Genomic DNA, 24,025 nt, shown 5'->3' on the forward strand with positions numbered 1-24,025 from the left:
GTTTTGGTGCCAAACCTTGCAGAGTGGCGGGACAGCTGCAGGCTCTCACATTCTCCACTCCTTGTCTTCATTCCCCTCATCCTCCTCCCTTCGTCTTCCTCTGTTCACATCCTTATCCTCCTCCTGTCCTGGGCTTCAGGCTCAGGGCCCAGTCAGCTCTTTTCCTCACTTCTTACACCCGGGCTGCAAAATCTGCCCTGATTGCTTCCTCTTCCCCTGTTTTATCTCCTCAGGATAAAACCAAACTATAAAATGCCCAGAGGTAATTCACATCACTGCGAAACTCACAGGACAGCCACACAGAGAGAGCACTTAACCTTCGATCGCAGGCAATGTATCTACGTATCCACAGCTATGATTTTTTTAAATGCTTTCCAATCCCTCTCATGAAAGCTGTGAGAACAGGATGTCTGCCCACAGTCATTAAAAGGAAGCGCACAATAAATCAGCAATCCATCTTAGCCGTACCTGTCAACCCAACCAAAACCACATGGCTGCCTTCGAGGAGAAGAGGCCTCCTATTGAACTGGAAAACCAGTAATGACAGACAAAAATATATGAGCACAGAAAATTTGGACAGGGGCTAAAATAAGAAAGGCTGAGGTAAGATGATATCTGGGTGAGCAAAATCTGTGGAGGGAAACTGAGTCATTATTTTGTCAGGCAATACTATTATATTCGTGACACCCAACTGCTTCTTTTATTTAAATTTGACATTTTTCTTTCAAGCAGATCTGTGCTCTTGAGTAGAAGCCTAATTCAGAAGGAGCAGCTACTTTTCCTTAATATTTGTGTAAGAAACTGAGCACAAAAAGCTTTTTTCTGAGGGTTTAAACCAATGAAATTCACCATGAATAAGTCATAGAGCAATTATGAAGTTAGCATAACACTCAACTCTTGTATTTGAGGACGTACTGGGTTAGTGTGGCGCACAGAGCAAGGCTCTCTGCAGCAGCACCAGCAGCATTCCTTCATACATTTGCATGCAGCTTGGCAACCAAAGGGGTGCCCCACTACCCTACATCCTTGTGAAAAGGACCCCTCAAACCACCCCATGGACCTCCAGAACACCACAGCATTCACATCCACAGAAGGCATACTGCCTCTGCGGAAAGTCTTAAACCTTAGCACACATTCGTGTTTGTTCCGCCGCCGTTGTTCCTTGCCAGGCTGCTGGCTAAGACTGTGGAAATTACACTGTGTAAAGCTATGAGACTATTCAAAAAAGGGGATTTTTGGTCATTATTAAAGGATTTACAAAAACAATATCATTTGTCCATAGCAATTTGTCAGCATGCAAACTGAGGAGAGAGCAAGAAATGATGTTGTTTACCGCTTTTTTTTCTCAAACTGTGTTTCTATGCAAGTTTTGTGTGTGTGTGTGTGTGTGTGTGTGTGTGTGTGTGTGTGTGTCTGTGAATGTTGCATTTACCATGTCAAGCTCTTGGGACACTCGTCTTTTTCGTAGCTCCTCCATGCGGTCGCTGACGTCACTGAAGCAGGTGTTGTAGTACTCAGAGTACTCCTGGGCAAGGTCATCTATGTTGCCAAGAGAACCATCCTGAAGAGAGGAAGAAGGGGGGGGGTTAGCCAGGAGCTACAACATCCCGATAAAGGAAAGCTGATAATCTAATTTTCTAGGAAAACTAAAATTCAGTTATAAATTATTGCCCAAAAATGTTTTCTAAGGTCACAGTGACCTTTGCCTTTGATCACATTTATGCCAAATTTTAGGAAATTGTCTCAAGGCCTTCTTGAGATATTGCATTCACGGGACTGAGACAGACACAATGTCATAGTGACCTCTGACCGCCAAAATAAAATCAGTTCATTGTTGAGTCCAAGTGGACGTTTGTGCCTAATGTGAAGAAATTCCCTCATGGCCTTTTTGAGATACTGTGTCCAAGTCAATGGGACAGACGAACCTGACAACTTAAAACCTCTGGCCACAGCTATCGCTGGGATAAAGGCATAAAAATAACGTCTCTGCAAATTATTCACATCTTTCTTCACAACATCCCACCAGAGCTCCAGGAAAGGAAAAAGCCCGATCGAGTTAGTACACTGTGTGACAAGCACACACCCCTCCATGCTCTCCATTTACAGCACAGCACAGCTTTATAAAACCACTGTCACATACACTTACAATTAGTGGCGTATGAAAAGTACCTACAGGCACTCATTTGGGTAAACCTGGCATGGCTTGAGGGTGGCATGGGGATACAAACATAATCACTCATCAGCACACATGCACAGCTGCACGTGTTGTTCCAATCTCACATGCTCCATACAAACAGAAAACCCTAAAAATACTCCTCAATAAAAGGTCTGTATGTTTTCGCTGTTCAATCTTATCAAGTCCCATTCAGCATCTTTGGCCAGCCATGGTTTTATCCTGGGGTTTTGCCTCTATCAAGGCTCATTATCACGGATGCCCTTTACCTCCTCACTCAGACATTCACTGAACTCCAAACCAAAACACACTCTTCCTGCTAGCCGTGGTTTAGGTCAGCACAGTTCCTGTCTTTGTGTGGAAGTCATGTGTTTAGGGTTGAGGGAGGAAGCTGTGCTCCAAACAGTAAAGATGTTACCTAACAGAATGCTCTTTGGATGTAATGTTGAAGTCTGGCCTCCAAGTTACTTTTGGAAACAGGAATAGTCAGCAAATACAAACTGTCAACATCATGAAGTTAGCTGGGGTCAGTTGCTATTATATGAGTCGGCATTTAAGGTTTAGGGCTGTACTCAACTCAGAATTATGTAAATCGAACTGGATTTGACTTCTCAATACAAATGTGGGACTATTTAATCCCTTTTTCCAAATAGAGGTTCAGAGATGGAATAGTCAAATATTCCTGTTGAAAAGCAAAATTGGTGGGACATTCAGGGTGTCAGGTCAAGCTGTTTAGACGAAGGAAGCCCTCCGAGCTAATGCAGGTGACTACGCTAATGACGGACATATGCAACATTTTTTGCTTAAAACATCTGCTCGACTGGAAGAATCTCAGTTGACTGAGGGGTTTGCGACTGATGATTGAATATTCAAATTTCAGGGTGCGGCCCCAAACACACTGATGTATAAACAAATGGTTTTGCATGTAGCCAGTGGAGTTATCAGCTCACAGGTCTTTCTCCATCAGACTATATTGCAAAATATATGCATTCCTTGCATCAAACCCTTAAGAAGAGCCGCCTCTTCTGCACAATGTGGGAGAGAAGACTTCTCATCTCTCGCTTTGGTAAAAATGTAGGCCGTTCTGGCAGTGATGGCAAACCGCTGAATATTCATCAGTGTTGATCTAATCTGTGCCAGGCAGACAGCTAGCATTGAGTCACTGTGCAGGGTCCGAACAGTCTCTCTCAGTCTCTGTCTTTCTCAACCGGACTCCCTATCTGTGTGCCAGGCCACAAATGAATGGATCACTGTGAGTGTGAGTGAGTGAGTGTCCCACACACACAAACACACAGACACGCACATGGGCATAAGGCCCCTGTGAACACACATTAGCATGCACACACATACACGCAGGAGATTTCAACAACATCGGACCAAAACAAACTGAGGCAGACCAATCATAAACAACACAGCTCAGTGGACAGAGTTATGAAAGGGCACTGGACACAACACCACTAACAAACACACATGTTCCGTCTCAAAAGTCCAGTTTGTCTGTCTGTGATCCGTCCTCCCACTCTCATTACTTGAGAAATTCTGTTTCTGGCTGGACATATGGTCTGAGATGACTGAGATTCCCGGTGGGAGCACTCCCTGAGCAGACACATGCTTTCGCCTTCATTCCTCACATTGACTGAAAGCACGCTCTCATTACAGAACCCCGAGATGTTTTAATCACTATAAACATGCCAGGATTGTGCTGAAGATAAGAATGAACCCTGTCCTGAGGTTACACCAACTGTTGATTGACAAAGGACCTCTCTAGTTGATGTTAAAAGACTGGTTTGGTCATAGAAGCAGAATTAATGAAAGTATTAGTGTGTAAGATTCAGGAGGATTTAGTGGCATCTGGCAGTAAGGACTGCAGATTGCAACCAGCTGAAAGTTAGAATTCTTTCTTTCTTTCTTCAGGAGGCAGGGTTTCCCATTTGTGGTAGCCCTCCACAATCACAACATGTGCGGCCATGTATTGATTTTATATTTTTGTAGGTGGACCATTTATTAGGAGCTCTGTTGGAATATATCTACAGTTAGGTTACTCTTTGCTTCAATTTCTAGGAGTGCAGAGCATACTCTGGGTGCAGGAGGAGCAGCAGAACACCAGGCACAGTGAAAGTGAAACTTATCCATTCCTCTGCAGCAGCTGCTGTTCTCATACATCAATCTGTTAAGCTCTGAGCAGATTTGACCAGATTTGCAGATCAATTATCCACCTCATGACTGAAACTACTAAAACTGCTGCTGAGGAAAAAAAATAACTCATGATGACTTTCACCTGCTAATATGCGCTCACTTTTTTTCCACTGATAACTCAACATCAAGACATTGAAGATGTTTTTAACCCGGAGCCTGTAAAGATTATTTTCTCTTTAAAACAAATTAGGTTTGTGGATTTAAACCCTTAAAGACATTGAATAAAGCAAATTCAGGGTAAAATCAGTATTTTCCTGACACTTTTGTCACAGAGGGGCTTCTAACTAGGGTGACTGATGTGAAAATGCACACTGTCCCATCTTCAGCCAGTGTTTTGTTTGTCTATCCTTGGCTACTGTAGAAACATGGCGGAGCAACATGGCAATCTCTGTTGACAAGAATCCGCTCCCTATGTAGATAGAAACCCATTCTAAGGTAACAAAAACACAAGATTTTCAGGTGATTATACACTAAAGAAAACATACGTATTACATTTTATTCAATTTCTGTGAATATATTCCCCTAAATCCTACACGCTGCACCTTTAACTTTGCCATTTCTCTGGCTCAACTCCCACGGGAACATTGCATGTAAACCTCGGCTGTGCACAGGTAGAGCTGCACGTGCTTTACTGCCCGCAGATTGATGTGCGTCCACGTGCGTGCAAAAGTTCATGTGTGTGCGCGGATAACTGGGATTCCTCCAATTCTCCAGTGGCATGAGCTCATGGGGGTTCAACACAGCTGACCCTCACACCCCACCTCCACCACCACCTTGTAAAATGATACTGCACATGCTCAGTAATGTATATCCACTAAGAGACAGCACGTGAAAACAAGTGTAGAAAGTGCCTTTAGGGGGACTGGAGCAACTAAAGGAATGAGTTGAGAAAGAAAAAACAACTATTTTCTCAGGGTGTTAAATTGAATGTGTGTGTCAGCAGTTGAGTAAGAGTTTAATCCACATTTTAGAGAGAATCTGTCAACGTGAGAGTGTAGATGGAAGATTATGGAACGATCCGACACACATTCAATTTTGAAATGCGGGCACGGGGGTGACGCTGGACAAGGGATGATTTGTAGGATACTGACTGAGGCAGCTGTGGGGTAACAGGAGGATAAAACATCTGGAGTCTGGGAAGAAAAAAATCTACATCTATAAAAGAGATCCTAAGGATGAGTATTAAATCCCCCAGAGCTTATCTGACCTAAAAAGCATACGGGTCTCTCTTTGTTAGCATATTAAGCTAACTAAGAACCCTTAGAACAGTCCTTACTCTAAAAATAACCTGTAAAACCATTTTAGGAATGAATAAACCACAATAATAACCACATCTAGCTTCATGGAGGTATGTTTGAAATGGAGGCTAATACCAGTTCGGCTGATGTAACCACTTCTCCACCCTGGATATGAGGGAGGCCAACTCCCAGTTTTGACTCAAACAATAGCTACAATAGTCATGTACAAAAAAACAACACCCAAGCAAAAATGTGAGGGTGAGTGTGTGCGTGTGCGTGTGTGAGTGGATTTACAGTAAAATGTGTGCATGTCATTTACTGTTAAAGCCCAAGACACTGTCTGCTCAAACGAGATGGCTACTCCCAATGTGCAGCTGAAATCTGTCTGACAAAACTGTCAACAAAACTGTGTTGCATGTCACTTCTGTTCCAAGACTTTGCGCAACTCAAAACAGAGAAATGTTACGGGATTCTGCTGCAGGAGACACTTGTGAGAAGAAAAAGTCTGTGAGTTAGCGGCTGCCATGCTGTTCGACCATCAAACACTACTGGTATTGCACCACAGTGGATAAATATTTCAGCAATGTGTGATATGATTGCTACTGAGCCATAACCGAGTGATTTACACAATATTCATTCGCAATTGCGTAGGAGGAATGGAGATGATTAGAAACCATGCCAGAATTCCAAGATATAAATATAGTTTATCCCCTGTCTCTCATGGAAAACAAATCAAATATTATCAGATTTAGTACTGGAATATAAATATATATGCTCATAAAAGGCAGCACGGTTGCTCACATGAGCATGCAAACAGCATGATGACCCAGTAGCCTCTGCTAGCTTAACTAATTAGTCACGGCATTCCTGGCATTCACTAGCACAGAAGTTTGTCTCAGTAAATCAGTATAAAGCAGCATCGCCTTAATAAAAGAGGCACTGCTGTGTGGTGTGTTAAAGGTCCAGTGTGTAGGGTTAGGGGGATATATAAAATGTCAGAAACAGAATATAACATAATCAGTTTGTTTTCTGTGATGTATGATCACTGAAATTAAGAATTCTTGTGTTTTCATTACACATTATTCAAAAATATATTTAACAGGGACCGTGGACAGTCTTAAACATATGTTACCATTTGATGCGCTGTACCAGATTATTTCTTAGAGCTAATTCGCATCTGTGGTCTCACACAGGGAGTGGGTCCTCATCCACAGAGATTGTCATGACAAGAGCGTCAGAAAAACACTGATTTTTTTTTTTTTACGTGAAACTACTTTTGGAGAGGAGGAGACCTCTGTGGATAATTCACCTCCCTGTGAAAACTTCTTGAATGTTGAACACTAAAAGTATTCTGACCAGGAGAAGTTTCGGCTGGTTGCAATCTATTAATCTCACTGCTGGATGCCACAAAATCCCCTTAGTTCCTGCACACTGCTCCTTTAAAACCTCTGCTTCTTATGTTTCCACGCTATATGTAGAATAACAGTTCCCAAATATACTACCACAATGTGAACTACTGGGCCTGTGTTACATCATTCTCACAAATCAATATCATTTTCACCAGTTTATGATGAAATTTAATGACACACCACCGCAGTGTTCATTTTTAAAGTTTCAGAAAATAAATACTTTTACAACAAACTGTTCTTTCTAGAATTCAAGATAAACACACTGCAAAGGATGAGCAGTCCACAGCTGAAGTGACAATTTCTTCATCAAGGAGCATCTGAATGAATGGCACACCACTAAAGCAATCTCTTGCAAAGTTATTAAAAAATTCCACAGCCAGTATGCAAGGCACTGATAACAAAGGTCTCCTTGCGTACTTAGGAATCACTGCCAAGGCGCACTGCTAATCTCACAATCAAGTTACACTCAATTTATGCTTTCCACATCATGTTAGCTGTCCCAAGGACCCTCAAATAAAGTGCTGGTTTATTATATCCATCGAGAAATACATGCTGAAAAGCTAAAACCGTTAGCCCTGGGTCAAACATCTTTGTTCTGGTCCATCCTTTGGGCTCACATTCCTGGCAGGGCTGAATGGTGGTGCACATGGTAATAAGTATTGTTACAGAGCTGGCCTGGTGACGACCTGTTCTCTGGGGGACAAGAACAATGACAACAGTTTACAATGGGGCCACGCATCTGATGTAATGTTTCAGCGTCAGTGGTGTGATCACTTTCACTTGCTACGCAACCTCAGGACAGGTGCGGCAGGTTTAAATTGCCACTGACTGTCTTGTGTTGCATTGTACTTATGTTTTGTCAAGAAGTGAACTGATTGAATTGTCAACATTCAGCCTGAGTCATGGATACACCAGCTTAAACCCAACCCGCACGAGAGCTCGTCTCTTCAACAGTCCTTGTCCAAGTCATCATAAAAGCAACACTGAGTAATCCATCCTTTACTCCACCCAGCCTCATATCCATCCAGCTCCTCTAACACCACAAATAAACTATCCATTTTTTTCCCTGGACTGATAAAGTAGTGTGGGAGATAAATAAATGTATTCAGTTATGAGAAATTTGTAAAAAATATAAGTCTGGATGCAAATCGGCAACCAGTTCAAAATTGTCCAATCCATTGGAATAGTTTGCCTCCAAACTTATGGTTTCCTTTTATTCATGCTGCCATGTATTTTTCTGACACAGTTACAAAACAGTGTCATCTAACGTGTGTATTTTTCCATGCTGGACACTCATAACAAAGAGGAGTCATGGCCCAAAAAAAGAAAAGGTCCAAAACTTTGCGTCATTTCGCAATAAAAGGCGACAACAGTGGTGCTTCTAATGACTGTAAAAATGATAATTGTAGTTAAGGGTGGAAACATCAGCAATGTGTTGAAACATCTTTCTATGCAACATGGGCTTAAATTCCAGGAATGCCACTGCTTACCAACAGAGCAGCACATCAATTATTGAGGTTAAATATCCAGTGATCAAAAATCCAATGGAAAAATCCCATAAGCTGTTTGATGAGGGAACCAGGGTGACTTCAACTTCCGGGTTGGCCTCGAGAAAAGCATCATCTTTGGGGCACTCTACTGAGCATAAATGAGCCCTTTTCATAACACATGCATGCCTTTTTTCTGTTCTGTTTCTACACTGCCTTGAAACAGCAAAAAAAGTTGCGCTGATGCTTAAAAACCTATGGGGGCCTACTTGTTTGCACACAAAAAAATTAACGGGAATCAGTAAGAGAATTGATAAGGAAGGAGACCAATAAGCAGAATTGATACGCATTGGTATCACTAAAATTGGATCAATTTCTATCCCTAAAGAGAAGTGAAGACCATTGGATGTAAATAAAAGTGTGCTGCTCATGTGCAATATTGCATCACCCAACACTGAATGTGGGAGAGGAGAATTCCACAAAACACAGAACCAGGAGAAGTCTGACTAAGATGTTAGCCGCTGGAGCCAAAGGGGGATGACTGTCGAGGAAGGTGAGGCCAGGGGGCACAGCCCAACCCCTTTAGAGGGCTTCCTGAGGATATCCGTGGCTTGAGCAGAACAGTGCTCTGTCATCCCAACAGAGGAAACCTGCCAGATCTCTGTGTGACCTCAATAATGAGACCAGTCAGGGAGGGGTGAGTGAGCCGAGTTGGACTGGGCAACAATAGACAAAATTAAGGCTATGATAGACTGTGTTAGAACATTATTGGCAAAGATAAAAAAGTGGCCTAGCTAACCACAGTTTGGCAGACGAGGGGCTGGAGCATATGCTGCCACTCTGTATGAAGTGCTATGTGGGAGGAGGCACATAGAGATCACCTCATCTAACCATATGTTTCCCAGACACAATCAATATTCATTTCTCAAGAGCAGTATCCAGTCCTTAGGTCTAGAGATGAAGCTCTGTCTAGTACATAATCAGTGTTTTCCCACCCACGCTGCATGAAACACCACAAAACTCTCTGCAAACAGAGAAGGATTCCCTGCAGGCAAGTAAAATATTTCCACAAGGCCTTGGCTCAAGATGACCTTTGAAGGAAAAACGGGATGAGAGGTTTCTTTCAGAGGAGTAAATCCAAGTTTGTGATCAAATAATCGAGACTAGGAAGGATCACACTTCGAAGATTTCCTAGAGTGAAGGCATGTATGAAAACCTGCAGTGTGTCTCATATTGTGTTGAGAAATACAGCAGTAATTCCAGATAAAACGGAACCCCAGAGAACATTTGCCAAAGGAGGTGAAACGTAGAGGAACGGGAATGGATTATTGCAGAGATCTCAAAGTCTGTACAAATGCACGCCTCAGAGCACAATATGCTGATACAGAATTCTCAGTTTCCAGTCAGGCAGTTTTAACGTGGCTCATTTAACTTTCAATAAGGGAAGTTCAGGTCTGAGGAAAAAACCCTCATGTCGTCAGAAGTGTGGTGGGACGAGAAGCAAATCCCCATTCAGACATCTGTAAGTACGACCACTTAGACCAGCTACAGCTCCTGGGCCACTCTGTCATAAACTGCCTTTGACTCTTAATTAGCTTAAGTGCTATTTACTCGGCTTCAACCACAAATAAGTGACTGGGTTACTTCGGTATTCTTATTAAACACATTCTGCAGCAGGCGTCTGTGTATGGTTAACCTTAATGTCAAGGCCTGTTTAGAAAAAAATACTGTTATTTCATTATGTTATATTTCATATATCATTATGTTTTGATTTACTGCCAAAACATAATGAAAACTTATTTAAAAGTGCAAATGCAGATGATACTACGTGGATTAACTCTTTGCCACTGGCTGTTTTAATGCTTATCTACGCTGTCGCGTGAGATTTAAGAGTAGTTGTTGAGTTTGGCATGCGTGCTGAAACATACAGTAATCAGTGAAGGACAGGAGTACAGTAAGCATGTTGACCTGATCTTTATCAGGAGGGATGTCTGTCTGTACAAGTATGTAGGCCTGTTCTCACGTGTGGAGAGCCATGACAAAATGCATTTGTAACACTGAGTTAAATTTGGGTCAACAGGCTTGGGGCAAACCCAAATTTTAAAGGGCATTCCTGTATGGGCTGCAGAGCAAAACAAAAGCCATTGAAAGTCATAAGGCAAAAGTTAAATATAGCAGATCCATTTGACTTTGTGGGCGTTCATTGTGCTCACAGGGTGTTTAAAGATAGGAGTCTGAGCATATTGTGAGGAATGAAAGCTGTTATATAAAGGGAAATTTAAAGGTCCAGTGTGTAGATTTAGGGTATATAATGACAGAAATGGAATATAGCACAATAAGTATGCTTTCTTTATTGTAGAAATAAGAATGTTGTTTTCGTTACCTTCAAATGAGCTGTTTATATCTACGTAAAGAGCAGCTCCTTGTTCACAGAGTATGCCACGTTGTGCCGCCATATTTCTACAGTAGCCCAGAAGATACACACCAAACACTGATTCTAGATAGGGCAATTCGTGTTTCTGCGATAGCCACTGTAGCAGCATCAGAAAACTATTATTATCTTTCACATGAAACTTATTTCTTTAATGTTTTTATTGACTTAAATCAAAAAGATCCCCTTTTTGAATCAGTGAAAATATAATATTGTGTGCTAATAATAACAAGCAGGCATACTGCGAGGAAATGTGATATTTTACTTTACTGGAAAACATTAACATAAATTACAGCTGCAAGCTGACGTCAAGTCCAGCAACTAATCATTAAAAGTCTGTTCACCTTTGGAGAAAAGCAACAGAAAATCATGCATTATCATGCTTGTCAACCAGTTGTTCCAGTATGACAAACTGACCTGCTGAACTTTTGAAAGACGCCATCAGCAGCCAAGAACTCTGATCGAGTTCCCTACTTTCACACTTCTAATCTTTCCATTATAGTTTTGTAGGAAAATAAGACGGTCACAGTATTCCAAGCCTTCCCAAAACCCAAGACCTAATCATGTAAAGGGATACGGTAAGTGGAAAAAGATTCCAACAAAAGCTGAGGTCAGTGATTCTGAAATAATGAGAGTGCTGTGTCTGCTGGTGGGATGGCTGATGATTTTGAAATCACTATAGATCAGTGTTGCAGGATGTTTATTGGAGGAATAGTGAGCGCCTTCAGATTAACGTGACCATTAGTTTATGCTTCCAACCGTGTGGATTTTAGCAAAGGAAATGATGCTTTTATCTGTACTATCAACTGCTGAAAACTTAAAAGTGTGAAGGATGACTGGATAAAGCAGTGGCAATGTCTGTATGTGACACATATCTCAAAAACAAAAAAGTTTGTTGCTGTTGTGCATGCAGTGGTGTAGTGGTATTTGATGAGGTTGATGTGTAGGTCATTATAGAGGAAGTGGGTATACTCTCCTATGTATTCCAGAGGCTTTTTGTCTGATAGGTGAAAGAGGAAACAGAAAAATAGGTGGGTATACCCTTTATATCTGCAAATATCCTCCACTGTGTCTGTGCATGCGTGTGTCAGCTAAAGGGGAAAAACGTCAAAGATGAGCACAGCCTTGCAGACATTTGCCTTGAGAGCAATAAATCTGGATAAATTGCCTGGCTGGGAGCCAGATCTCCCACCCGGTGTCAGAGGGCAGAACGGCCTCCCCCCTTCATGCACACACACTCACACTCCTGCATTTGCACACCATTCACATCTTCAGTGCCAGACCAAACCAAATTAACACCCTTGTCTTGAAACAGACTGGAAGTGACTGCAACACATTTGGTCAGCAGATCAATCAGACACAGTGGCCTGTAAAATTAAAACGGCTTTGAGAGTCAAACAAAAGAGTTTTGTTGCAAGACACACAACTTCCAAAGTCTCAAGTATTTAAAGCACAAACATGTACAATAAAACTCTCTGGTCTGACGTAACAGCAGTTAACAAGAGTATTCAGGATTTCTATGATCATGAAAGGTTTAAATACTGTGGGAAAAGCAAACTATACTTACAACATTGATGCAAATTTGTAAGGGACTGTACTTTATTTATCACAGTGGGAGGGTAGCAGGGGTGTAGTTTTTTTGTGACTGGCTACAAATATTTTTCCTTTGAACCCCCCTGAGTGACTGAGGGAAAATGCATGGCCCTCCCTCCATCAAAAATACCAATTTTTACAGTTATGACTATGAAAAATTGTGCAATTTGAGATATTTCTATAGAAGACGTGCCTTTCAGACACACTTGTGGATTTAGGGGGTTCTGAGGGCATAAAAAATGAATACAAAATATGACCATTTAAACCCAATCCAAATCAAAAATCATAACTCCCTATCCAGTGCTTAAAAAATATTTGAAGTGCCTCCCCCGTTTTGTACCACCCCCTCCCTCTCACACATAATGGACAGTCCCTAAAATGTTCCAATGTTTCCCCTAATAGTCACAGCATGTGCCTGGGATCTAGTAATCTTACAGACTTTAAACTTCAGGAAGTCCAAAGCATCTTTAAATAGGCTAACCAACATTTATTGTTTTGTGTTTGGCACTGTTATCATCCAGGCTACAATAAAGACACAACACATATCCTCAGCTGGAGGCCTCTGCAACATAATCATGCTTACAGGCAAACTGCACATATTTCAATATTCACTCCTATGGTCTAAGAAAGCCCAAAATATTAGTAAATTTGAACAACTCTCTCCAAAATATAAAACTAGCACGCTAAAACTCAAATTTGTGATGTCAAGTATGAGTATGGAGCTGTTTCACAATGAATGGGCACAAATGTTCTTGATGACAGTGAGAGCAGACAGGGGTATATTTTCTATAATAGAATAAAACTAATTTGGGTATAAAAAGCAAACAAACATTCTGTGGGTCCACGAAATCAGGCTCTGATTCATTATCCAAGGAGCAGCTACAGACTTTATACCCTGTGACAAACATGTTTAATGTCCAACTCGGGGGCCAACTGTGACAGATTTTCAAACTGACTATACAGTCTTTCAAAATATACCTTATGTGGCCCACCACACAATATGGGTTAAACAAGCAAGATCATTTTGCATTTTTTCCTTTATTTTCCCCACTCATGGTAGGTCTATTATACAGCTGTAGTCATGCACTACAAGGAACTATGCAGGCAGAACTAGTGTGTCTTCATAAAAGGACAACAGTTGCATTTGTCTTATTTGTATCTGTAATCCATAACATGTGAGAAGCAACCAACCCCAAAGTTGTTTTTTTCACATTATCTAATCCATTCAAAAAAGTTTGCACACCCCTGCCCTATGACATCACAAGTGTGAGACTGACTTCTCAGGTTCCTGGCTTGGAGAGAGTAGGTCATGTTCACAGATACTGATTAAACTTCCCTAAACCACACAAAATAAAGATATTGGAGCTCTAGATCTAGGTGGTGTTCCCCTTTAACTGAGCTCCTCTAATGGAAACAATGAAGCATGAAATGCTCAACAGCCACAGAGAAAACGGCAGCAAACAAAACACACATAGCACAAAGGGTTAAGCTTTCAATGTGTAACATACCATAGCCTCACTCGAGTCCTGTTTGCATTGAGATCCGACCGACTAAACAGTATCAATTCGCTACAAGCTGCCTCCAAACTAAACCACCTGAATCCCGGATTCAATGTGGAGTGCGGATGCGTTTAAAACTTTGCGCCTTTAAGGGCGCAGAGTTGTTTTGATGCGTAATTTGCATGCAACGACTACATCAATCACTCATCCGGCAAATCAGTGTCAACTCTGAAGGTGAGGGTGAAAACTCTCAGTTAGTCGTGAGTCTATGATGTCAGTCTATCACCGTGTCACCCCTCCCCCCCCAAACCAAACTTACCAGCATCCCCATAACGTCCGTCCACAGTTGGGAAAAACTGTCGGACGCAGCAGCGTTGTCTGCCCGGGGCTCACCGGGAGGCGCACCGGTCCCCTGATCACCTTCCATAATGTTACAATATGTTGTGTTCAGTCAGACCAATATGGTGCAAGAGCTTGAATCCAAGCCCACAGGCAGCTTGGGCCTGATCAGCAGCAATAAACGAGTTGTGGGTGCCAAGGCTGCTCCTAAAGAAAGTTGCCCTTGACGCACCGGTGAAATGCTCCAGCATTGCTTGGCAGGAACCGAAGTTTAGTGTGTAAATTGCGTCCTGACATGTTTACGAAAACTCCCACGACAGCTCGTGCGTCGAAGTTAAGTAATAAAAAAAACAAAGCAAAAGAAAAGTTGGACCCACAACAGGTCACTCGTCTAAAACTTTCCTTGCGGGTGTTCCCTGCTCCACAGTCCGCACCACACGGCTCCGTGCCCGGGCATAAACCAAACACCTCACCGGGGGGAGATGTCGTCCAAGCGGGTGAGAAGTTTCCGAAAAGTTAGTGGAATCCCTCGTCGAGTGACAGCAAAATGTCTAAACTAGTGGAGCGAGCACGCATAAGCTTATTTCCATTAAAAATATCGAGTGAGAGAACGCCCGGAGCACAGAGCAAATCCTCCAAACACTGCGCCTCCCCCTCTCTGCACCCGCCGTTTCTCTCTCTCTCCCTCACACACTCCTCCCAACAAAACACACAGCAGAAAAAAACACTTGCCCCGTGTCAGAGGCACAATGGCCAGGAATCATTCATATTCAGATCAGTCAAAAGAGAAATTATTCATATGGTGACTCATATTTGTTTGAGCAACTTTATATAATTTAAACATGCGACACTTATTGTTTTATCTTTATGCATCACACTTATGTATAGGCGCATTTCAACACTTTAAAGACGCTAATCATGGCCCTCTGTAGGGGGGGCCAGGTTTTTTTTTTTATTTTGATTATTAATAATACTTATACTAATACTACTACTACTACTAATAATAATAATATTGACCAGAGCTGAAAAAAAGCTAAATGTATCAATATATGGTAACAGTTGTGGAATGTAATTAAGTACATTTATTTAAATACAAGCAGTGGTATTTATTCATAAATGTTTGTCTGTTCTACTGTTTTATACTAGATGGTATATAATTTTATTTTATTATTTCTATTCTATTCTAAGTATCTGATAGTTACTGTACTTAAGTATCAAAAGTAATTTTATGATAATATACAGTATGTGCTTCAGTATTGAAAGTAAAAGTACAAGTAGCATAAGTGTTGGTTATTAAAAAGCAAGTTTATTTCTTTGTAACATGTACACCGCCTTTATAAACTGAGTGTACATTATGCATGAAGCAAAACAAGGTCACAACTTAATGGATTTAAAGAAAATAAAATTCAGTTTTCCTTCTCTCCCATTTTTTCATCCATGTATCTGTCCCCTCCTCCTTTCTTTCCCTATTTTGTTGTAAGTAACTAAAATGCTAAGTGCTTAATGTAGTGGAGTAAATCAGAATCAGAATCAGAATCAAAGTATGCATTTTATTTTGGAAATGTAATGGAGTAAAAGTGGAAATTGACAGAAATCTGAAAACACTAGTAAAGTACAAATACTGCCAAAAATACTTAAATGCTGTAACAAAGTATTATAACTTTGTTACATTACACCACTGAGTACAAGTATGAGCAGAATTACAGGTTATTAGATCAGTTTTTTGTTTGTTTTGTTTTTATTCTCTTTTTATTCTAATCATTATAAGGCCTATTCTTACTTTTGAAACATATAGCCTACATTATTAGATCCTGGACTACTAAAACATTCAGAGCTGAATCCTCGCACACCAAGGTCTAACAGTGCCAGTGCTTATGGGAATTTCCAAATGTCTGCTGTAGTCATTGGTGACTTTACAGTGACCAAATCCGACTTAATGTTTTTTTTTTAATGTCCAGATTACCTTCTATGAACGTTTTAAATATGAGTTATAGTTTTGCTGAGACCATTCTATGCTACAGTTCATTTAAGGTTTTTTTTTTCAACTGCTTAGAAAACTTTATCTCATGCTGACAGGGCTTTCCACCAATACGTCTCTCCAGCCAGCGTTGAATAGGGACCGTGAACAAAGCACATTCTCCACACAATTGTATGAAAAACAAAAAAGCGCATGGGAAAAATGTTTTTAAGGGGGTGATGCATGCTGTGTCCTACGCCTGGCAAAAACCTCTGGACAATAACATAAAAAAAAAAAAAACATGAAACTTTGACTGTAACTACTTAATTTGGTAAAGTTGGTACACAATGCAACAGCAGTGTCCTCTGGGCAACAGATCTCATCTGAATATGCGAGATAAAAAGAAACACGTTATGTACAAGCATGAAATTGCACAGCTATCCTGTCTGATCAGCCATTTGTAACGCTCCGCCAGCAGGCTACTCTTTTGTAATGAAGAAGTCCTGAGACTGCCTCTGATTCTGCCTGTTGTTGTCAGAAGCACATTTTCTTCGAGCTGCAACAGCTGCCAGGTCTTGTGACAGATGCCAGAAGGATGAGAGACAGAGTGAGACGAAGAAGAAGACTGAAAATTTTAAATCACAGCTCCACGCTCAGCTCCTTTCCCTGCGGTTTTGAGCCAATCGAAAATGCTGCTTCACCTGCTGTTTACCAGATCAGCCTACAACACCACATGCCATGAGAACATGCTTTTAAAGGCGACGAAGCCAAAGGAAAAAAGAAGAAGAAAAAGACCAGACCAGAAAAACATTAACCACACATTCCCCTCTGTAACCATGAAAAGGTGATCAGTTACACAATAATCCCCAAAGATACAGTTTCACCTGTAATGCAAGGAGATATGTGATATTAGGCGCCTATTGCGGATCATGCAGTGTGCAAAAGGCTCCAACACATTTCACTGATGTCGTCTCATTTTTGCAGCACAGTCTAAACATGATCAATACAATGTACAGTTTTTGCTTAAATCAAGACTTACAGAGAGAGTCTACTAGCGGCCCTGTGAGACTCAAGGCCCAGACACACCAAAGAACTAGTGACGGCTATTTGCAGCTGTGGTGCTGCCTCAAGTTGCATGTGTCTCAGCCAAAACGTTACACTTTTTCTTTTTCTTACAAAGACTACAGTGGAGTGCCAACTACCACATATGTTCTGCACCTGCATGAGGGGGTCAGACTGATATCTTCCACTGACAGACTCCGCCCCCCAATTCAACGTGCTGGATTGGCCAATAAACAACCGACAATGGCAGACTTCAAACACTAGGGCGACAGATGCTCACTGACAGACCAACACTGACAGACGGCTTGAGCTAACTGCTCACAAAAGCATGGTAATATGTATACAGTAATAATGCTAAAATGTTGATGCTGAGCAGATAAAATGTGTTGCAGAGACATACCTGTTTCAAGGTATACTGTGGTATGAAAGCTGATGGTTATCATACTGTGTATATTTATTTATCTATGGTTTTGAAAAAAAATTGCAATCAGACAGAGAATCTCCCCTGCGTATGCGCATCTCCTTTCCCCCTCGACTGTCTTTAATTACCAAAATGGTTTTAAGTTTCAGTTATAATAAGCTATAATAAACAAAACCTCATACTGTTGCAACCCTAGGTAGGAATCATGTGAACCATCTTAGCCTTGCTGATGGCAGGTGAATTTGCTTATAAACATTAGACACAAAATACAGTTGATGCAAGGGGGAATGGTTACTTTTCCAGGGCATCAACCTAAGCAGTGGACATACTTTGTGTGGATGATTGTAACAGATAAAAGGTCAGGGGATCAAGGTTTTCACAATTCATCATCTGGTGACCATGAATGTCTGTGAGAAATTGCATGCCCATCCATTTAATGCTTTGTTGAGATATTTCAAAAAATGCCAACATTGATTCTGAAGAAAACGTCAAGGGATCACCAAAGTCAGTAGGATTCATCCTCTGGGGATCATGACTGTCTCTACAAACTTTCATGGTAATCCATCTAATAGCTGTCGAGATACTGCAGCCTGGACTTAAGCAGTTTACTCATGCAACAGAAATCCAAACTTATCATCCAAATTCCTCCTCTTTGTTGGCACTGATTGTTCCTTTTTATGCAATATCATGGTTCAAAGTGTGTGTAGGTGAAGAATGACTTTTACAGCCCCTGGATGAGAAGCAGCTGCTTCACAGTATCCTGCTTACAATCTAAACACGCAGAACACACGCTCACACAAGAGCAGCTTTGTAGGCCTGCGAGTCGACAACCCGGGGGTCTGCACTGCCGACCTCGCATCTGTAACCTCTGGGTGACAGCAGCGGCAAGTGGTTGAGCTGCTAGTGTGCGTGTGTCCATACTGCCATTACATCATTGCGCTGTCCATCAGTCTTTCCCTGTTTTTAGCAAGACTGATGACCATGCTGTGTTTTTTGAGGCACCGCCCTGATCCTCCCCCTCTTTCCAGCTTAAAAGGGTGTTGGAACCCCCCCACCAAACACACACACACTCCACCACAAACACTTTTCCTGCCAAACCCCCCTTACCCAAATACAAGACAGTGTGACCCCACCTGGAGCGTCTCAAACAGAGGGGTCAAACGGTACCGTTAATGAGGAGAGCAGGAAGCCTGTTGACTCAGTGCGCACTCATCAAACACTGCTGACGTGTGTGAACTGACCGCTAATCAAGATGTCACGTTGCCAGACTTGAGGAAACAAAAGTCACATGCTAATTATTTCATCATAAGCTAATTGACAATTTATTACATGCCAGAGAGTCGCCTCCTTTGATCAGCTCTGTGGAAAAGATTCGGTCAGAAAAGAGGGCAAAATTCGGAGCATACGAAGAAGAAGACGATACGCCTGCAACCAATTCACAGCGTCTATAAATTTGTCCCAAAAGTAGGACACAAGAGCTAAACTTATTTCATGGTTCTCACGATATATAGGGGGTTCTTTCATGAAAAGGATGATGTCATGAATATAAATTGCAAGCATAGGTTACTTTGAACATGGGCTTGAAAGCCTGAAGACTTGGACTACATCCTGATGGGTGCCGAGTATAAAAGTTATTTTGACACTTCGAATGCCTTTCATCTACTTCCTTTCATCTCTTCTCTTTATCTATTATTAATAGTTTCATTGTCTTATCATGCATTCGCCTTCTCCTGTGCTGATCCTGATGGGTTCATGTGGGATGGGAGCAAAATTACACTGTGTCATCATGTTTGGGATGGAGCAGGGAAACCTCCACGAGACAGGAAGCATTTATATCAGACAGTCGTTTTATATTCCAAAGTCATTTTAGCACAGGGTCATGGTATCGTCTTTCCATAATATTACCACCCAGCTGTTTTATTTTATTTTTTCCATATATATTTAATTGTTATAATATTATAACTTTATATGCTATTATTATTATTATTATTATTATTATTATTATCAGTAATATTGTTATTTTATTTATTTATTTGCTCATTGTTAAATTGCATCATGTTAAATTTAAATTTTGCCTGTTAGTAGTTGAACCTGTAAATCCACTTCTGTTTTACACTTTGTTTTGTTTTTTTGCACCAATGCAAAAAAATGGATTTAGGCGACAACATTGTCGATGACTAACTTTACAGGACTAGGTGGGACAGTAAGAAATAATTTAGAACAGGTCAGGGCACGATAAGATCTCAGGGTGTACATGTTTCTTTCAGGCAGGGACCTTAAATCTACAAAAAATCAACTCATCGCCCACTGAGTCCCTTCATTAACTCCTCAAAACTCCACAAAGCTAAATAATGATAAAGATAAAAATTCAAGACACAAGATTTCCTTGTAATTGCTGTTGCTTGGATTGCAGTGAATCAAAGTGTTTCATTTTCTACAGAAGGTGACTCAGCAGGATTATCACAAAGGCGAGCAGCATGTCTAAACACAGTTGTAAGGGTGATAATGCAAGGTAAGAGAGCAGAAAGGAGAGAATAGAGAGGAGGAGCAGACAGAAGATAAAGGCATGGGAGGAGTTAGAGAGTAGGACAAGACTGCAGTAGAGTCTTTCAATCTGGTCTCATAATAGTACAGTTAAACTGATAAAAGTTGAATTATGATGTAGAGTTTGTAAGTCAAACATGTTTTTAGTTCTAATCATGAGTTGTTAGGATTGAAAGGTGGCATGAAGAGGAGGAAAGTCACAATAGTGAGGGACCCTGCGATTGAGATAGAAAAAGAATGCAGATTGCATTTAGCCAAAGCAGCGCCTGCCCCCCCGATAGTGAGAGTGACCCTTGCTGGAGGTCACTGACCCTAAGGCTTTAAAAATAGCCCCTGGGGGAGTCTTGAACCGTGCTGCCTGGGGTGATTAACACAGTGGACAGGCATCAAGGGCACCACCAACACACTTAAGGAATGCTGCGCACGACCACACAGCACTAACGCATAAATGAATACTAGTAAAATGAGGTTTGTAGCGCGTATTCTCTAGATTTTGAAAATATTGAATCATAGACATATCATTTAGGAATCTTCATATGGTGATTCATGCAGGATGAACGGGATGATATGCAACCTGTTCTGTTTTAGTTGATTTGATAAAGTTTAGAATGAGGGTTGTCAGCCTCTTGTGAACTCTGTTTGTTAAAAAATTAGGACAACCTTCCGAAACAAATAAGAAAAAACAAAATAACAAAGACAGGGGGAAATATAAACTGAGCAATAAATATGTGTTATGCCACTTGCAGCTGGCATGGGATGAGAATCGCTGTTGTAGCATATATTTTTTTTCAGTTTTTGAATGAGAATACTTAGCAAAATATAGGTTACTATAGACCATAAGACCATCTATTTCTCACCTTTGTCTTAACCCATGTTTTTATGTCTTCCTCCTTTTTTCCAATCAACATGTATAAGTTTGCATCCCAAGCTTAATTGGATCAAATGTTCTGAACCTTTATCTCTTAGTTCTCCATGTGCCTCCTTTTAGTGATTAATTGGGATCAAGATTTTCACATCATTAATTCCTCTTAGTCGATGGGTCAAAGGCCGGACAGTCCCCTGGCATTTTCTTTGAACCAATCTGAATGTGAGCATTTGTTGTTCCTATTTATATGCGTGTGCATAAATGAGTGTTTATGTGTATTCCAGTGCGCAACAAAATGTGTGTGTATGTGTGAGATGAGTAGGCGGCCAGGCCAGCCCCACTGAGCTTCACACGCCACTGAGTCTTGTGTGGGAGTTATCACACAAACTCAATTAGCATGACAACTAATTACTGTTGCCTGGGTCCCCTCCCCCAGCTGAGCAACTCATTAAATTAAATCAACACACTGGTCTTTCCACTGAAAACAATGCTTTCGGGGAGTAATAATGAAACGCCTGGCACTCGCTGTTTGTGTGCTCTTGGTATTACTTTTCATAGGGTGGTCAAGCATAACAGTGGAGTCTTTTGAAAGGAGGGGAAACTTCAAATATCAACACAGGAATTACTTCTGGGCAGGAGGGAGAGGGGGAAGAGAAAGGAAGACGATTGGGAAAGTGTGAGATAAACACAAATTGATATGCATGGGCAACGCGGAGAACACTCAGAACAGCAACACACGGGTACAGAAAAAAAAGACGAAGACCTGCCTGGGGTTTGAGGCGCCTGTGATAACCGACTGTTTGTAGTACAGCGCATGCTGTCTGTCAAGACTTCTCAAACAGCTCGCACAGTGAACGTCAGCAAAAACAATCTGGATTTGGGGCAAGGGTAAGCAAAGCGTGCCAAGTCTGTGTAACTTCACCCACAGAACGTAAGAGAATATCCTGTGAGGGTGTCAATGTGATGCAGGAACTCAGGGCTAAGAAGACAATAACAATATTTATCAGTGTCACTGAGGTGCTGTGAGGATAAAGGAAGGTTCTCAAGGTTTGTAGCAACATGCTGCCGAAAGCACTGCAACTCAGACAAAACAGTTTTTCTGGAATTGTTCACACTTCACACGCTTTCACATACCCACACTCATTCACTGGGACTGACAGAACTTTCTGGCTAAAAAGTGGCTGAACATTTTCATAGAAGAAGCATTTGTGTTTGGTCTTTTATGAAAGATCTTTACAATTATTGCAAAATTGTAATTCTCACCCAAATGGTTCTAAATACTGTATATTCCGACCCAAGGCCAATTGTGAATGCCTCAGTGAAACAAATCAATCTTTCCCATGTTCTATGATAGTATAGCATTGATCTACTGAGCCTCTCTGAAAGTGCAAACCAGATTTTACAGCACATGTGTTGTGCCCAAATGATATGATGCAATATCATATCACGCATGTCATGCTGTGACTTCTCTTCTTTCTAACCTCCTTGGTCCTCATCCACGGAGCCTGGCATGTTGTTTCTACTGTAGCCCAGGATGGACAAACTAAACATTGACTCTATTGCGTGTTGGCCACTATAGTAAGCACCCTACTGTGTCAAGCAGAACAGTGATTGTTTTTTAAACCATTTTTAACATGAAACTGCTTTATACAATGTTTTACTGGTTTAAATCACCTGGACTGTTTGGCAAACTTACTTTTTTTTGTGTTTTTTTTATCAGTCTGTGTTACCTTTCTAAATTGGGAGTTAGGGTTACAGTTAGGGTTAGGGTACTACTGGAAAATGTTCTGCTGCTCAGTCTGTGCCCAGAGTGTGCTCTGTGCCCCAAGGGTTTGGTGCTCTGAATAATGATAACGGTAACAACGGTATGTAGTACTCTAAATCAACAGTCAGGCTCCAAAAATATAAAATCAATACATGGTGGCTGATGTTTTAATTGTGGCGGTGGCCACAAATAAATGAATGTGTGGGGAAGCCTGGAATTTGACATTTAATCCTAAAAGTTCTGTATGTGTTGGCTGGCTTCTACTCCACTGCACACTTTCCAACTCAATGACATGAGGAGTCTCTATACAGTTTACACTAAATTACATTGTGCCTCCCACAGACACGAGTATTTCCGAGTAGGATTTACAAGCTGTAATCCATGCTTTTATTGATGCAGAGGTAATTGCAGGTCCCTTTCATGTGCTTTGTGTAGAAAACCACCGATACATACACAAAGCATATTTCTGCTAAGCCCTGGATCCCCAGATTCTCCGAGCAGTGCACGCCTCCGTGGCCATGTGGTAGGTGATTATGTTACGCTATTGTGTGTGTGTGTGTGTGTGTGAACTCAGATTCCAGGGTGTTTTAATCAGGCGCGACTGAAAGGACAGATGTTGTTTTGGATGTAAGCGAGCTTCCAAAGGTATGAGCAGCACTGTGTGAAAGGCCAGAGTCCTTTAACTGAGTGTTGTTGAGCCTGGTGCACATTTGCAGGCAGGGATGCGAGTTTGAAAGAGAAATAGCAGAGAAGAATATAATGAACCTTTGTTAAAATGCTGTTCAGACGTGCTTGAAAATAACAAGAACAGGGTAGAAAGTGCATGTTTGTTTGTTTGTTTGTTTGTGTGATCCACAGGTGCAGATAGTGGAAACGTGATGGTCTCACTGTGGATGGAGGTCATGAGACGCGGCTGGCAGCTGTGTTTGTGTCAGAGTGGCAGTGCCAGGCAGACAGCTAATGTCCAGTGCGTAATACAGTTGACTGCTCATCTCACTGTGTGTACTCTGTGAGCTCTGCACGAGATGTACTGAGGCAGTTTCACA

General features: G+C 41.4%; 1 protein-coding gene across 5 annotated transcripts in view; it reads right to left on the reverse strand.

Annotated features, from left to right (window-relative positions):
- Positions 1 to 24,025, reverse strand: part of sash1a (SAM and SH3 domain containing 1a) — a 225,020-nt gene that overhangs the window by 57,970 nt on the left and 143,025 nt on the right. For 3 of the 5 annotated variants that reach the window (XM_042504112.2, XM_042504114.2, XM_042504117.2), the window contains exon 2: positions 1,433 to 1,561. In XM_042504112.2, the coding sequence (XP_042360046.2) occupies positions 1,433 to 1,561 (129 nt within the window). Of the gene's footprint in view, positions 1 to 1,432; positions 1,562 to 14,035; positions 14,252 to 14,345; positions 15,039 to 24,025 lie in introns of those variants that run through there. The other 2 variants (XM_042504115.2, XM_042504116.2) reach the window with 2 other exon arrangements.

This window comes from Plectropomus leopardus, chromosome 16, assembly GCF_026936395.1.
Source record: "Plectropomus leopardus strain MGB_pleo_1.0 chromosome 16, ASM2693639v1, whole genome shotgun sequence".
Classification (NCBI taxonomy): domain Eukaryota; kingdom Metazoa; phylum Chordata; class Actinopteri; order Perciformes; family Serranidae; genus Plectropomus; species Plectropomus leopardus.